Raw genomic sequence first — 14,033 nt, forward strand, 5'->3', positions numbered from 1 at the left:
GTGGATGTAGAGGAGGACGGAGATGAGGACTGGTCACTTCCGCCGATATCCTCCTCGTCGTCTACATCATCTTGATCCATCCGGATAGTTCTTTGTAACTATTGATGCACACAGTCACACTAATACAGAACATGTCACGCGGAAGAAAAGACATTTGCATATCTGTACATTAAATACTTAACATTACGTTAAATTCTACATCTTTTGAATGTTACTTGCACGGAGACACACACTGTTGCACACACATATACTTTAAAACGTTCCAAATACAGAGTTTTCAAATGAAAATATGTTACAGTCTCTTTATTTGTTGTTGAGTACAAAAGTGACACACATTTTGGAATATCGACTAAAGAAGATTTCGGACTACCAAAAAATGAAAATATTCAAAGATGTTGTGTCAATACTCAATAGCATAAATCTTGCCCTTTAAAAATGTACAGCGGTTGCACATATCACTTGAACTCTTCCGCACAGTAAACGGGGCCCATGCAGGTTTGACTATTCATATTTGGTTGTATACGATCGGAGCCGTCAGTCCCATAGCTGAGTGGGTAGGAACAGCCTGAGGTTCAGCGCCTGGTTGGTGTCGAGGCTAGGGAAGAAGCGCAGTCCCGTCAGTAGCTCTATATCTCTCACTCGGGCAACGTGTGTCTCCATCAGGCTGTTGGTGTCCTGTAAGGCGGATACTCAGATAAGCATCTAACATAATATAACTGGTAGAATAGGCAACAAAGAATTTCAAAGCATTCTCAGTACACAAATCCATAGTTCACGGCTTTTCTTCGTCTGTACTCAAACACAGCTACTTCTTTCAGCAACAACGGCAGGAAACGTTTCTACATATGGTGCACATAAACTAGTCAATAAGTTCAATACAATACCGCGCACGTTTTAGCTAGCTGTAGTATTTATCAGTCCACAGGAGCCGTCCGTCAAGATCGTGAGATCACAGTAGTACATGTAATTTTCTCGCAAATGAAGATCCGATGTTAATTCTGGTTTATACCGTTCGCGACAAAAGTTTTGTCATGTTCACCCGTCCTGGCATACATCGTAATACTAGATAATACAAGCTAGCTGCGGGTCTAACACACTGTGAATGGGATTGTTATTACCTGGCAGCCCCGTTCCACAGACAGGTATCTGTCTCTATGGGGCAAAATAAAGGAGATAACGTCGAGTTTTCCACCTTGGCAGGCGGAAGTGATGTCACCACCACCAGAACATTTCGTGACGATCTTGAAATAGTCAGTGGGGATGGGTGCTGGTGTATTGGATAGATATCTGTGGAGGAAGTACAAGAATTAGCATGTGACAGAATCCAGTGAACTGAAGCTTTGTAGACGTTGCTGCTTAAACTCCAAGCAGATCCCACGGTGTCATAAGATAGTATCAAAGCTGGCCAAGGAGGATAGCCGGCCAAAAGGAGTCAAATGGGCACCGGGTTTGATACTATATTACGCCACCGTGGATCTGCTTGGAGATTAGTTGCTGTTCTCTATGACCAACAAAATCAAAATTGTAAAAGAGATGCTGACTGTGTGCCGTTGGTTCCTGTCATGTCCCTTGTACCGTCCAAGTCCCAGTCAAAGATGGGCCCGGATATGACGTTCACGCCGTTGTAAGTTCTCGCCCAACCCGAAATCTTCTCCTCTGCCGGACGCCACAGGACTGATGGGAAACAAAATTGGTGGCTTAAGTGCTACTGTCCTTGGTGCTGAAACAGCATCTAGTGGAATTATGGTGGTGGAATCAACACATCCAAAGAAGTACACATTATATATGGACACGGTGTAAAACGGATACACATGTGTTTTCTGACAGGTTTTAATCTTAAGTGAGACATTATGGCCTTGACACCAACACTGCTACCAAAACATCACTTCTTCGCATAGCATTTCGCACAGTTATTAACATATGTACATACTGATCACGTAAAAAGAATAACTTGATATCGCTAGGGCAAACATCTGCATACTTGACGAGAAGGTCCTGTGTTGTGGAACCATGTTACTCGTCACCAGGGCACTCATCCAGCTGCTCTCGTCCCCAGACTTTTGATCTACGAGGATAAGAGAAGCAATTTTTAGGGGGGGGGGGGTATTTTACAAAAGGAGCATGATGATACAAACGATATTCGCTTTTAACAGGTTTTACCAATCCTTCATTGTTTCCAGTCACACCAGTGCTGCTTTACTGATTAATTAATTCATGGTGTGGAAATACGCCCGGTGAAAGGAACCCACCTAACAGACTTACAAGGTGAGTACAGGTAACCAATGTCCAGGTCGCCAAACTCAGTACAGTTTAAGGAGTCGGTAGCAGGGACTCTGACGTCATGCCGCCGACATAGTGACGTCACGTCTGCTGATGACATTTGTGTATCCTGGCGGTGAAAAGTAAACCGTACTCTATCAGCCAACACGCAAAATGTTCAGAAATTTGCCCACAATTGATATTCTAGAATCATAACATGAAAGTTTATCAGTTATGAAAAAAATCGCTTTATTCGTCGACTTGTAGTTTGATTACTGTGTTAACAGATCATTGATATGGGCGTTACCTGGGACAGAGTGGCAGCAGACCACAGCGGCATGTACGTGTCCCTGTTGTAGGCGGCTACATAATCCTTCTGTGTAAGACGACAGTACCCAGTGGGAAAGGTGACTGATGGAGCGCCGAATGGGAGATGCTGTGACTGATACATGGATTCTAAAGACAAAAGTATGATGGAATGTTAGAGTTGTCCATAGATTAGTGATGGCTTGCATGGAACTAAAAAAACAACTCTTCATGTTTAAATGACTTACCCTGAGTTGAGGTCAAGTTCAGTTCACTGTCGAAGTCTTCAACTGTTGCAGAATTCTGAAGAGAACGAAAAGGTAAACAAATTCACAAGGTACATCACTCGCAAAACAGCAAAAACTCGACGTCTGTGCATTTGACGGATTTGCCGAAAAAATCTAAAAGATGATATGAAGCTATCAGGACGATCCAAAAATTTGCAAAAATTCGTACTTTCCCAGAACTATCGTAGAGTGGAACTTGTTATCACCAAGTACAGTATGGGCATCTTCTCTCGGTAGTTTTAAAGAACGCTTGCAGATAGATGTGCAAAAGTTAGGGGTAACGAGTCTTTCGGTGTAATATAACCAGCTGCTGCCGCGCCGCGTGCCTGCAAAGCTGGTGTGTTACGCCGAACGGCGGTTATACCGGCTATATAGATACAGATACAGATCCTTACAGCAAACCCGGTGCAGGACGACCCTGGTACCGATGTGCAGTCCTGGTTCTGTGAAGCAGCGGCATAATCTGTGGGGAAGGGGCAGGACCCGGCTGCAGCGGGCGGCGCCTCAGACGGTACGGGCAGTGGCTGCTGCAGGATGTGGTTCAGGCTGCCGCGGGTACCGTTGTTCGGGGCAGGGGTCACTCCGACTAGATCTTTGGCACAGCAAATGGATGGTATCTCGATTAATTTTGATGTTTGGGCAGTTGTTTCAACTTCACATCCATCTACTTTGACAGGAATTTGATGCATACAAGTAGATATGGTTGTTTATAACACCTTGATATTTCATATCTTGCTGAGGCCGGGCACCGCAGAAGTCTAGAGGAATGGCTGAATGACTCCATCAGTTCGAAAGTTACACAACTTGTCTTTGTTTTCGTCAGTCTTTTTATTGTCATGTGAATCTACAGGAAAATGCCTCACCTGCCATAAGGTCGTACAGTTCGATGTTTTGAAAAGGCTGCGATATTGTGTTCTGTTTGAAGGCAGGCCCGTGCGCGACAAACAGGGCCTAGAACAAATGAGAGATTATGAAAAATCCACCTAGAAAAATCATGACAAGATAGGAATGGTGACGTTATCTGACTTAGGTACTTACATGCATGCTACGGTACTCGTTGTCGTACCCATGTGTCCCACCATCGCAGAATGTAGAGGCATAGGAGTCTTCGGCATTCCTGTAGGAAACAGAAACAGGACCTGTCAAATGTCTTTACACAGATATAGAAGCACAATTCTCCTTCTGTGGAAGAAATAAGGAGAAGATACTGTATACTGGAAAACGGATTAAAACGTTTTAATTACATGTCTTATCCGATTTTTTTATGTCCCTTTCCAGTGGCCGACCCCCCCCCCCCCCCAAAAAAAAGGGCTAAGATCCACAGGTCTTTGCTAGCGTTTTTCAGGTGACCAGAAACACGGGATTTTCCAAAGGGGTAACAAGTACCGTTTCTGTGGATGTGTTGTGATGAGATACGTGTGTCCTACCTGGCCACAAGCCACTTGTCTGCCACACTGATGACAACGTCTTCTATCCGCCTGTTGTTTGCGAAGTGGAGCCGTTTGGGAAGGTCTCGTTTGTTGTAAACAGTCATGTGGGGACTTGTACACTACAGAAAAGTACAACTGATAATGAACAGAGAACACATTCATTTTGAGATTTTAAAAAATAAAGATAAGCTACGATTGCAAATCGCCACTAATTCATTTTCTAGACTACCTACCAAATAGAGAACTGCTGAGATCGAGAACCCAAACACTCATGGACGGTTATTAATTGTACGTAATGAAAGCGGACTGTGGGCGGACGGACAGCTCACCGTTAAATTGTCTGCGACTTCTATAGGATCAACTGCAATGAAAAACAATATTGTGATGTTTTATTCTACATTGTGCTGACTTGACCGCAGATAAGCTTTATTGGTGCCACACACAAAAAAGCAGCTACTTTTGTATCGTAGTGTTAACTACAAACTTCAAAGAAATACAAAATAGATACCAATAAAATTCTACGAACTAAGAAATATAGGCTAAGGTAAGATGTGTTTTTGTGTCTTTTCTAATATTAAACATTTGAACAACAAAAAACCTGATAATTTTGCAAAGCTACTATTAGTACTTGGACTCCAAGTCCCAAACACTAGTATTTAGAATTAGGGCGTTGATTAGTCATTTACAATTGTCCTTATCCTTTCTCCCAGTTATCCTTATCTTCTCTCTTGTTTAGAAATGAAAGCTTAAGACTCACATGTGTTATCTATATCGGGCCGGAGTGGGCGGATCCTTCCCACTGCTCCTGAGTAGATGTACATCCCACTTGTGTCAATCAGCTGAGGAAGAAATGACAAGTAAAACTTTAACAACCCTGTCAATCATTGCTTCTTTATGATACCGATGTACATACATCGCCATATATGTAGAAGACCGTAACACCTGTTCAGGATACGACAGTCATTTCTATAAGGCTCCCTTCGATCAGTTAATGACCATGGTAAAATCCTAAACAGTCCTATGCTAGAACTAGAGTTCCTCGAACACACATCTTCGCCAAATAAACATTCTTTATCGAAGGTCGTTGTTTTTGAATGATTAATGTATGTAATTATGGCTATAATGGGCCGGATAAGCACCAAATACAGCTTAATACGAGATGTTAATATAGCAAAGCTGGATGTAAGGTCTTTAGTTAGGCTAGGTTAGGCTAGGTCTTTAGTTTTATATAAGATTTCACTCTACAAAATGTACATTGCAGTCTTTTCGTAAAAAAAGAAATAATAAACAAACTTTGAGTGACTTGCCTATATATTAGATAATAGGTCATCTAAGGGTTACCTAAGGGTCATACGTAAGGATTGTTACGGCCCCGCCTTGGTGAATGTTTGTGTCCATCTCATGAAAATAGTAAGTAAAGTTTTGCAATCGCGAGTTAAGTCAGAGGTATTTTACACAGTCTACCTGGCCTGGCTATCACGTCAGGCTACTCAGATCCCCCCATTCATAGCCCCGCAAAGACAAAATAGCTGATTGACAGGCATAGTAATTGCTAATCTCCAAGTATTAGTATATTCATAAGCCTTACTTAGATCCTCCTCTACAACCTAGCACAAACCGAGACAAGATACGATACCACCCGCGTTCTATGACCGCACTCGTACAACCCGGAAGTATATGATATTGTCGTAATCGGTTGCACGGAAACCCCCATGCAGTGTGAAATCGAGGCCAAAATCAGGCAAAAAGAGCCAGTTTGAAGGCCAACTTTGACTCTTCAAATCTCACCCCGAAATAGTATTTGAATCATTAAGCGTACTGTATGCGATAGAACAACTCATGAGGATTACGTTGGCACCTTTGACAGCCTGATTTGGCCCACCGCGATGTTTTAATCTTTTTTTACGTGACCATGTCTTATGCCTCAAACGGGCGGGCGTGTAACACCCTGCCATGGCATGACGATTAGTTCTGCTCCACCTTTGATTTGTCTGTGCTAAGACGGAGACTGAGGGCAGGGGGTTGATTTGGTGTGACTGGCCCTTGTCAGGGAAAGGAGATCAGGCTTCTGCTTCTGTCTGAAGGGCTTGAATGATAAATGAAGATTAATGGTCCACACATTAGTGCTGGACTAGGGTGACAATGGTGCCAGTGTCATGTTGCACTGCACACCACTTTTGTAAGGGATGTGGTTCTCTCCATGATAAGAATCGCAAAGTAATTATATTAAGTAGATCGCAATTTACATAATTAGCATCTCATTATGTTGATAATCACCCTAAGTACCTACCTACCAAAAGCAAAGAATATCCATCAATCCCTTCTGCAGTTATCCTTTTTAAAAGTTACAAACTATAAGACCCACTGCAGTTCCAAACAAGCTGCTAGGGGGCCCAAAATTACACCATTCACTCCTAGTCCCAACAGCTATCCACCACTTAAAAATCATGAACATGGCACTTCTGGAAAATTTAGGCGCAAGCTTTGACGCTCACTTGCAGTACCAAAACAAGTCGCTAGGAGGCCCATTATCGAACTTGACCTTCCTTTCTGTGTCCCCTACCTATCAACAAAATATCATTAGCATCCATGTAGAACATCTCGAGTTATCGTGTTAACAGACAAACGCAATTACATACAAAGCTACAGCACCATAGGTAAAAGCTAGCTAAACCATTCTCGCACATGACAATCCTTTACACAACCGCTACACACCTGCCAAATATCGTAGAAATCGCCCAGCTGCATTTTGAGTTATGCTTCTCGAAACAAACCTCGAAAAAATAAAAAGGTCGCTGCTGTACCGTAGGAAAACGCCAGGTAAACCATTTTCAAACTAGGCATGCCTTTCGACAACCGCTACACACCTACAAAAAATCAAAAAGTTCCATCCACAATTTCTCGACTTATATGCTGTTGACCTACATACAGACCCAAGTAAGCAATCTTATAATCTTCGCTGGCGAAGATAATGACAGTCTCTACCACATAAGGCACCTCTGAAGGCTGACTTAGGTCTGCCACGACAGTCATAATCACATCTAATTCGACACACACAACATGCCCCGCAGCGACTGTCTTTTAAAACGGTCAGATGACTTGACAAATTTACAAGGAAAGGCGTCCTAAGTAGAGGGAAAGTAGGAAAAGACGTACCCTCGTTTTTTTTTCAGAACGGAGCATGCGCAGATCGGACAAAAGTGGCATAGTCTCGAATGGAGTTTTGATTCTCATTTTAGTTTGAACCCTTTCAATTTGAGCCCATGTTTCCAGAAGACGTGTGTGGGTGGACAACATGACTTTTTCAAGCTACAGGGGATTCCTTATGTAACAACCACGACCTATGACCCGGTGTAACGTTATAATTAGTGTCTTAATTAGGTAAACCATATGGGAGGTGACACTTTTTTATTCATTTGTTTTGGGACAGACGTGGACAGTGTGGCACTGCACTCAAGTTAGGAACTTATTTAGCAGTGTCACATACAAACAGCTGGGTAAAGGTAGTATTTTACTTCCCCGACCGCAAGTCATGTACCCATTTTTTACACCTGAGTGGTCGTGTAAAGTGTCTTTCCCAAGGGAACAACGGAAGTCTGGAACTCCAGGTTCCGAGCCCAACTCTACAAGTTACGCCACACACGACGCCACGGTGACACTTGCATACATTTGCAAACATTACTAGCAAGGCGTCGGTGTACAATAGCGGGTGATTCGAGATCAGTTTATGTCCGCGATTAATGTGCGTTTCTTTTAAAAATTCTTTCAGCTTGTCAATTTCAAGAATTCGTATGCAAATGTCGGGATACAAACAAGGTAATTAAAGGACAAAGCAGCTTGCGGAGCGAGTTTGCAGACAACCCTGTACAAGCAACCTCCTTGGTAAAGACAACTCTGTACAAGCAACCTCCTTGGTATAAGGACGTTATATAACGTCCTTGGTAGTATAAAGACGAACACTGTGGTCTGATTTCTAGTTTTGGATTCGACGCGACGACAGATGACACGATGGCAACAGGGTCGAAGGGGAAGAGGAAGTGTTTGACGCTAAGTCAGAGAATCGAGGTCATCAGAGAGCACGAGAAGGGCGGCAGACGGTCGCGGAGTCTGGCGAAGGACTTCGGTGTGGGGAAGACTCAGATTGCGAACATCATCAAGAGAAAGAGAGAACACCTAGACGACTACGCCAACAATGTACCAGGAAACCAGAAGAGAAGGCGCTACCCGGGGTTTCAGGGAATCAACGACTTGTGTTGGGAATTCTACTGTGACACCACATCGCGCGATAAGCCATGTAATGGACCGATACTACAAGAAGCAGGGTTGAACTTCGCCAAGGACCTGGGTGTGACTGGTTTTAAGGCGTCAAACGGGTGGTTGGAGAGCTTCAAAAAGCGCCACAGTATCATCACATTCGGTAAGTCGAGTGGCAATAGTCGGGTAAACAGGGCGGTGGTCCGGAGACGAGGGCTAATGGCTCCCTGTTCAACAGATGAGCATGTACCCATGGACCTTTCAAACGTGATGAACAGTTGTAAAAATGAGAATTCAGGGAGTCAAGAGATCAGTGCAAGTACGGAGCCGATAGGCAGCTTTCACCCGGATGATGTGTTGATGGGAAATCGTGAGCAGAAAGGGAGACATATGACAAGTGGACACGCACCTCCGTCAGACATTTCTGACGTTACCGCATCAGTAGCTTCAAGAACCCTGAAGCGACCGACAAACACTCGGCTAGCTACTAGTAATCAGGGAGAGGAGGGTGACATACAGTCTGTAGCACTACCAGCCCTGGCGACGGTGAAAGTAGAAATAGAAGAGACTGAAGGCGAAGAAGAGGAGGACAACAGTGGTGGAGAAATACCTGCTGGCCCCATTAAGAACCTCAGCATGGCGTTGAAGGCCGTGAACGATCTGAGACTGTTCTGTATGAATGAAGGTCTGGGATCTGAACTGTTCACTCTCTATGAACTAGAAAATCGCTTCGTCTCCTTGTGGATGGAAAGAAAGACAGGGAAATAGGCCAACGCGAAATACCTCCTTATTAAAGAAGGTGTGTGACTGAAAACAATTCTTAAGATGTCGATGTTTTTTCCTGCTAAATTCGTTACATTTATTCTCTTCGCCAAGAAGAGTATGTTTTTGCTCGACTTGGGTCTGTATGTAGGTCAACAGCATATAACTCGAGAAATTGTGGATGGAACTTTGTGATTTTTGGTAGGTGTGTAGCGGTTGTCGAAAGGAATGCCAAGTTCGAAAACGGTTTACCTGGCGTTTTCCTACGGTACTGCAGCGAGCTTGGTATGTTTTTTGCGGTTTGTTTTGGGCAGCATAAGTCAAAATGCAGCTGGGCGATTTCTACGACACTTGGTAGGTGTGTAGCGCTTTTGGAGAGGAAGGTCAAGTGCGAAAATGGTTTACCTGGCTCTTACCTACGGCGCTGTAGCGGGATTTGTATGTAAGTGAGTTTGTCTGTATGCAAGATAACTCGAGAACCCTTGAATGGATCCTGATGATATTTGGTAGGTGGGTGGGGGTCAGGAAAACGAAGGTCAAGTTCGATAATGGGCCCCCTAGTGACTGCCTAAGGTACTGCAGCAAAACTTTTATTTTTGACACTTCGTGTTTTGGATATGCTGTGGTTATGGTTTTTGAGTGGTAGATAGCCCTTGAGGCAGAGAGTAAGTGCTGTGAGTTTGGACCCCCTAGCGGCTTTTTGGGAACTGCAGGCACCGATTTCCTTTCAAACTTTGAACGAGAATAACTCGAGAACGTGTTGACGGATCATCAGGATTTTTTGGTATGTAGATAGAATGAGTACTTAAAATAATAATCTACATGGAAAGATGCATTTAATTGTAATCAGTGGCCAATTAACAGAAATAAACTGTTTTGTATATACATGTATCTCCTTTGACCTATATCTATGGACACAGCTGTTTGACAGATGTTTTTGCTGGATGAAACACTGACAAGCCGTGAGCTGGACACTGAAAAGCTTGAAATTCTGATTGACCAGGGATGCTATCAGGTCATCTTGTACAATCAGGTCTTGTTTTGGTAGCATTTGTGGGGTTTGGGGGTAGGTACTATTTAGTAATACATGAATAAGACCTTAAAGTCTTAAATAAAGGCATGATCATTTGGCGAAGAGATGTGTTCGTCGAACTCTAGTTGTACATAACTTCAATTCCACCTAAAATGTAGTTTAACTGTTCCATTGGTTATGAATAGGGATGTAAACAGATAAGTCTTAACGCATGTTTCCTTTGTATGCAAAGTATTCTTGTAATACATTTACATGTACGTGCACTCGCTACCTTCCATGTTGTATGTTTAGATTACTATCAATGTTATTAAGATTAAAGCCTACTCACACATGAATTGCATTGTCGCTTTTTCCTTCGATCCTTGGATTACTCATTTGGACTAGTTAGATCACCGCTGACTTCTTGTTTTGTGCTGTTATGTTAGACCATTACACCACTAAAAGACAGTCAAACTGATGAGAAAGACAAGTGCGTAGCTGTCTGTTCCACCAACACTCCTCAAAGTTAAGATATATAGTTTATCGTACCTCGTCAAGTCGGACAACTCTATCGCAGCTCGTGTCCGCCATTCCTGTAATCCACAGAGCCATAGTTAAAGCGACGAATAAAACAGTCAGTAAGCTATAAGTATTTGTTAGCAAATACGCCTTCTTGGGACTAGGAAAATCTACACCTGTACATATGTCACAGTTTCAGCCAACCAATCTCTCTCTTATGGTACGACCATAAGGTGTCTCATGGGATGAATTTTTTCTTCTTTATAGTGCCTTACCATGATCCGCCACTGTGATAATGTTGATACAGCCGAGTAGGTCTCTCTCCGCCAGTCCGTCCATAAGCTGTGCCATCGTGCAGTCAATCTCTTCAAGACTTTGCCTTATCTGTTATTGGGAGGGACAAAAGACATTTGGAGTAAAATTATAGATATTTGTCAACATGCTAAACCCAATATGTTGACTTATTCATACCTATAGAATAGATATTCATATATGTCTGTTTAGTTGTACTGTAAGTGGTTGTCATAGATTTTACTAAAGTCGCTGTACTTGTCTTGTCAATAAAGTTTTCCACTAATACGTAACGTTATAACTGCGGTGCTATAACTGATATGAAAAACTTGAATTTAATTTTGACACATCTAAGCGTCTTGTTTCTGCAAGTCGGCTTAAAGCTGTTATTTGAATTCTCACTGTCAAATTTCTGAAATGAATACTCAATTAAGTTCATACTTCTTCGGAGTTGGGTCCGTATCTGTGCCCTGTGGAATCCACATTTGAGAAGTACAGTGTCAGGAAGGACGGCCTGGAAATATTCGAGAAATAATACACCAATAAATGTGCATGTCATTGAACATCACTGCCTTACAGACGTTTAAAGAAGGAAGTGAGTAAAAAGTGACCCACTATTAAAGGGTTTGAATCATGTAACCAAACAACCAACCTTGTACCCTCGGGTAGATCTAACCACTTCAAGATCTCATTCACTCGTTCCTCGTAAGGAATACTCCTGTGGGACATAAACACTCATGTGAAGAGATCGTTATTGCGTAATCAGTTTTTTTTTTTCAAATGATATTCTAACCCACCGTCCGTCAATTCTGCGAACCCCTTATGATAAAGACGCAGACATCCTGTGAGAAGTTACGTCTATTTTGCCTGTGTTGTTTAAAAGTCAACATTTACAATATAACGTTAGCATAAAAGTAGTAGAACTGAATTTAAACGCACAGTACGATTCGTCTTTTTTATACGCATGTATTCTCAACACTTCCTCAGATTTGCCCGAATGTCATTTGTGTGGCTCATCTCATCTCACCTCGCCTCACCTCTCCTCTCAAGACATATATGGGATATCTATAGAGGATAATTAAGGAGCAAAAGCTACCTAGGAGACACCCAAATTACTCCGAAGTGTTTTCCTGTTACCTTTTCTATCGTGTACATAGCTATGCTGGTACACATGGAATTGACAGAAGAGTCAAGAGAATATTTCGATAAATGTTCGAAGACTAATGTACAAATAGTTTTTGTAGTCTTCCGTCAAACACCAAGCGCAGCACTGTGTGCTGGTGGTGGTGGTAAAAGGTTTTCATGAATCGACACCAGACATCATACCCGTCGTATCGCTTGTAGTAGTCTGGGTACATGCCCTCCACGTTGACGTCCGAGCCTGGCCAGAAAAACGTCCCTGAACGTTTACCCTGCTTCTTCACCGTGTTCCACAACTGGAATATACAGATCAGTTCAGGATAAGTGTACATACTGACAATTAACTACTGATCTTTACACCTGATTCAGTAAATCTGAAAGTGGAGATTGTGAACTTGTGTTGTTTTTTTCGAAGCCAAACGATGCCGAAAGTAATTCTTCTACGATGTGCTATTCTGTTAGCTCACAATCATACGAAGGGTCGACTCTTAACGAACAACTTCGATGTCACATTGTTGTCTGTGTATGTTTAAGAGTTGTCAACATTGGCGACTTTTTGGCGATAGATCATAGGCGGAGCCATAACGTAATTATTATTGAAATATACATGTAAGCAGATTGGAGCCTAATAAATGGTAAGGAAAACTACTCCTTAGATTCTGATGAGTTTTCAAACCTGTCAACGTGAACAAATACAAGATGTATGAGAGTTGCGCCACGTCGCCGTTCTACTTACCGGCTCTCCTCCCCACCAGGCAGGGACGAAAGACTCATCACACCCCAGGCAGAATGACGTGTTGAACACAGGATCGTACATGTTGTTTTCCGTAATCCCACTGGACTCACCATACAGTCCCTGAAAGTCAGTCCTAACAATCATTAATTCATAGCTAGCCTTGTTGGGATAAGTTTGGGGAATTGATGCAAACATTGGACGCCATGGTGAAAAATATTAAGGTCATCTGATTTGGTAGAATACACATTTCTGGCGACGTACCAAATTGCTCTTCTTGGAAAACTAAAGTTTTTGTACGTGGCCTTTTTAAGCTTACAAACATTAACAGATCACAAGATGATAAAAATAGTACATTAAAAAAACAGATCGCAAGATTGATCTGTGATGACCTAGGTAACTACAGGATAGACTGATGAAGAGCTTACCGTGACGATGGTGTAGTGATTAGAGAATGTCACAGTTGGGTACTGGGAATACATGTACGGTGCATGAACCCCACACCTAGCTGTGGATGAAAATAAAACATATTCCGCACTACCAACTGAAATTTTAAGAAACATTGCAGAAATGAAATAACATTGGGTTTTGCTTTGTTCATTATATTTCAAGTTCGAAATGAGAACGCTTCAGTCAAGTTTACTTGTCATAAGTTAATTAACGAGTGATGCAAAGCGTTCCAGGGAGTTCACGGACACGTGTGCCTGTATGTTATGAACGATAGCAAGGTACACCTACCCATCCTGCCGATGGTTGGGGTGATGTTTCGGAGGAGATACTCTGCTTTGAAACCATCGAGAGAGATCAGGAGAACGGGCGGCTCGGAGTAGCTATGGCAGAAATGGAAAAGAAATATGGTACAACCAAACACTGTGGAATAGTACTTGGGAAAGCCTGATTGCGACATCTTGATATAAGTAAATCATTGCGTCTTTGCTGTGTGAATTAACAGAGCGGTAGGGCACTTATGTGACCCACCCCAGGACCTCGACCCCAAACCTACACCTCATCAGCGTGCCCCTCGTACCCAGATCATGAGT

General features: G+C 42.6%; 2 protein-coding genes across 3 annotated transcripts in view; one reads left to right on the top strand and one right to left on the bottom strand.

Moving 5' to 3' along the window:
• Positions 1–274: 274 nt before the first annotated feature.
• LOC118413328 (venom phosphodiesterase-like) overlaps positions 275–14,033 on the bottom strand; it is a 17,193-nt gene continuing 3,434 nt past the window's right edge. For both annotated transcript variants that reach the window (XM_035816645.1, XM_035816646.1), the window contains exons 5-25: positions 13,732–13,823; positions 13,422–13,501; positions 12,997–13,116; positions 12,447–12,556; positions 11,773–11,838; positions 11,562–11,634; positions 11,105–11,213; positions 10,860–10,903; positions 5,040–5,121; positions 4,612–4,643; positions 4,280–4,401; positions 3,891–3,969; positions 3,716–3,803; positions 3,248–3,444; positions 2,814–2,868; positions 2,567–2,715; positions 2,263–2,389; positions 1,982–2,065; positions 1,542–1,674; positions 1,119–1,287; positions 275–675 (exon numbers count right to left, since the gene is read on the bottom strand). In XM_035816645.1, coding sequence (XP_035672538.1) covers positions 535–675; positions 1,119–1,287; positions 1,542–1,674; positions 1,982–2,065; positions 2,263–2,389; positions 2,567–2,715; positions 2,814–2,868; positions 3,248–3,444; positions 3,716–3,803; positions 3,891–3,969; positions 4,280–4,401; positions 4,612–4,643; positions 5,040–5,121; positions 10,860–10,903; positions 11,105–11,213; positions 11,562–11,634; positions 11,773–11,838; positions 12,447–12,556; positions 12,997–13,116; positions 13,422–13,501; positions 13,732–13,823 — 2,152 coding nt within the window. In that variant the 3' untranslated portion in view covers positions 275–534. The remainder of the gene's footprint in view (positions 676–1,118; positions 1,288–1,541; positions 1,675–1,981; positions 2,066–2,262; positions 2,390–2,566; positions 2,716–2,813; positions 2,869–3,247; positions 3,445–3,715; positions 3,804–3,890; positions 3,970–4,279; positions 4,402–4,611; positions 4,644–5,039; positions 5,122–10,859; positions 10,904–11,104; positions 11,214–11,561; positions 11,635–11,772; positions 11,839–12,446; positions 12,557–12,996; positions 13,117–13,421; positions 13,502–13,731; positions 13,824–14,033) is intronic.
• On the top strand, positions 7,915–10,666 carry LOC118413330. Its single transcript, XM_035816653.1, has 2 exons — positions 7,915–9,398; positions 10,457–10,666. The coding sequence occupies exon 1, from the start codon at positions 8,291–8,293 to the stop codon at positions 9,302–9,304; it is 1,014 nt and encodes a 337-aa protein (XP_035672546.1). The 5' UTR covers positions 7,915–8,290; the 3' UTR covers positions 9,305–9,398; positions 10,457–10,666.

This window comes from Branchiostoma floridae, chromosome 4, assembly GCF_000003815.2.
Source record: "Branchiostoma floridae strain S238N-H82 chromosome 4, Bfl_VNyyK, whole genome shotgun sequence".
Taxonomy (NCBI): domain Eukaryota; kingdom Metazoa; phylum Chordata; class Leptocardii; order Amphioxiformes; family Branchiostomatidae; genus Branchiostoma; species Branchiostoma floridae.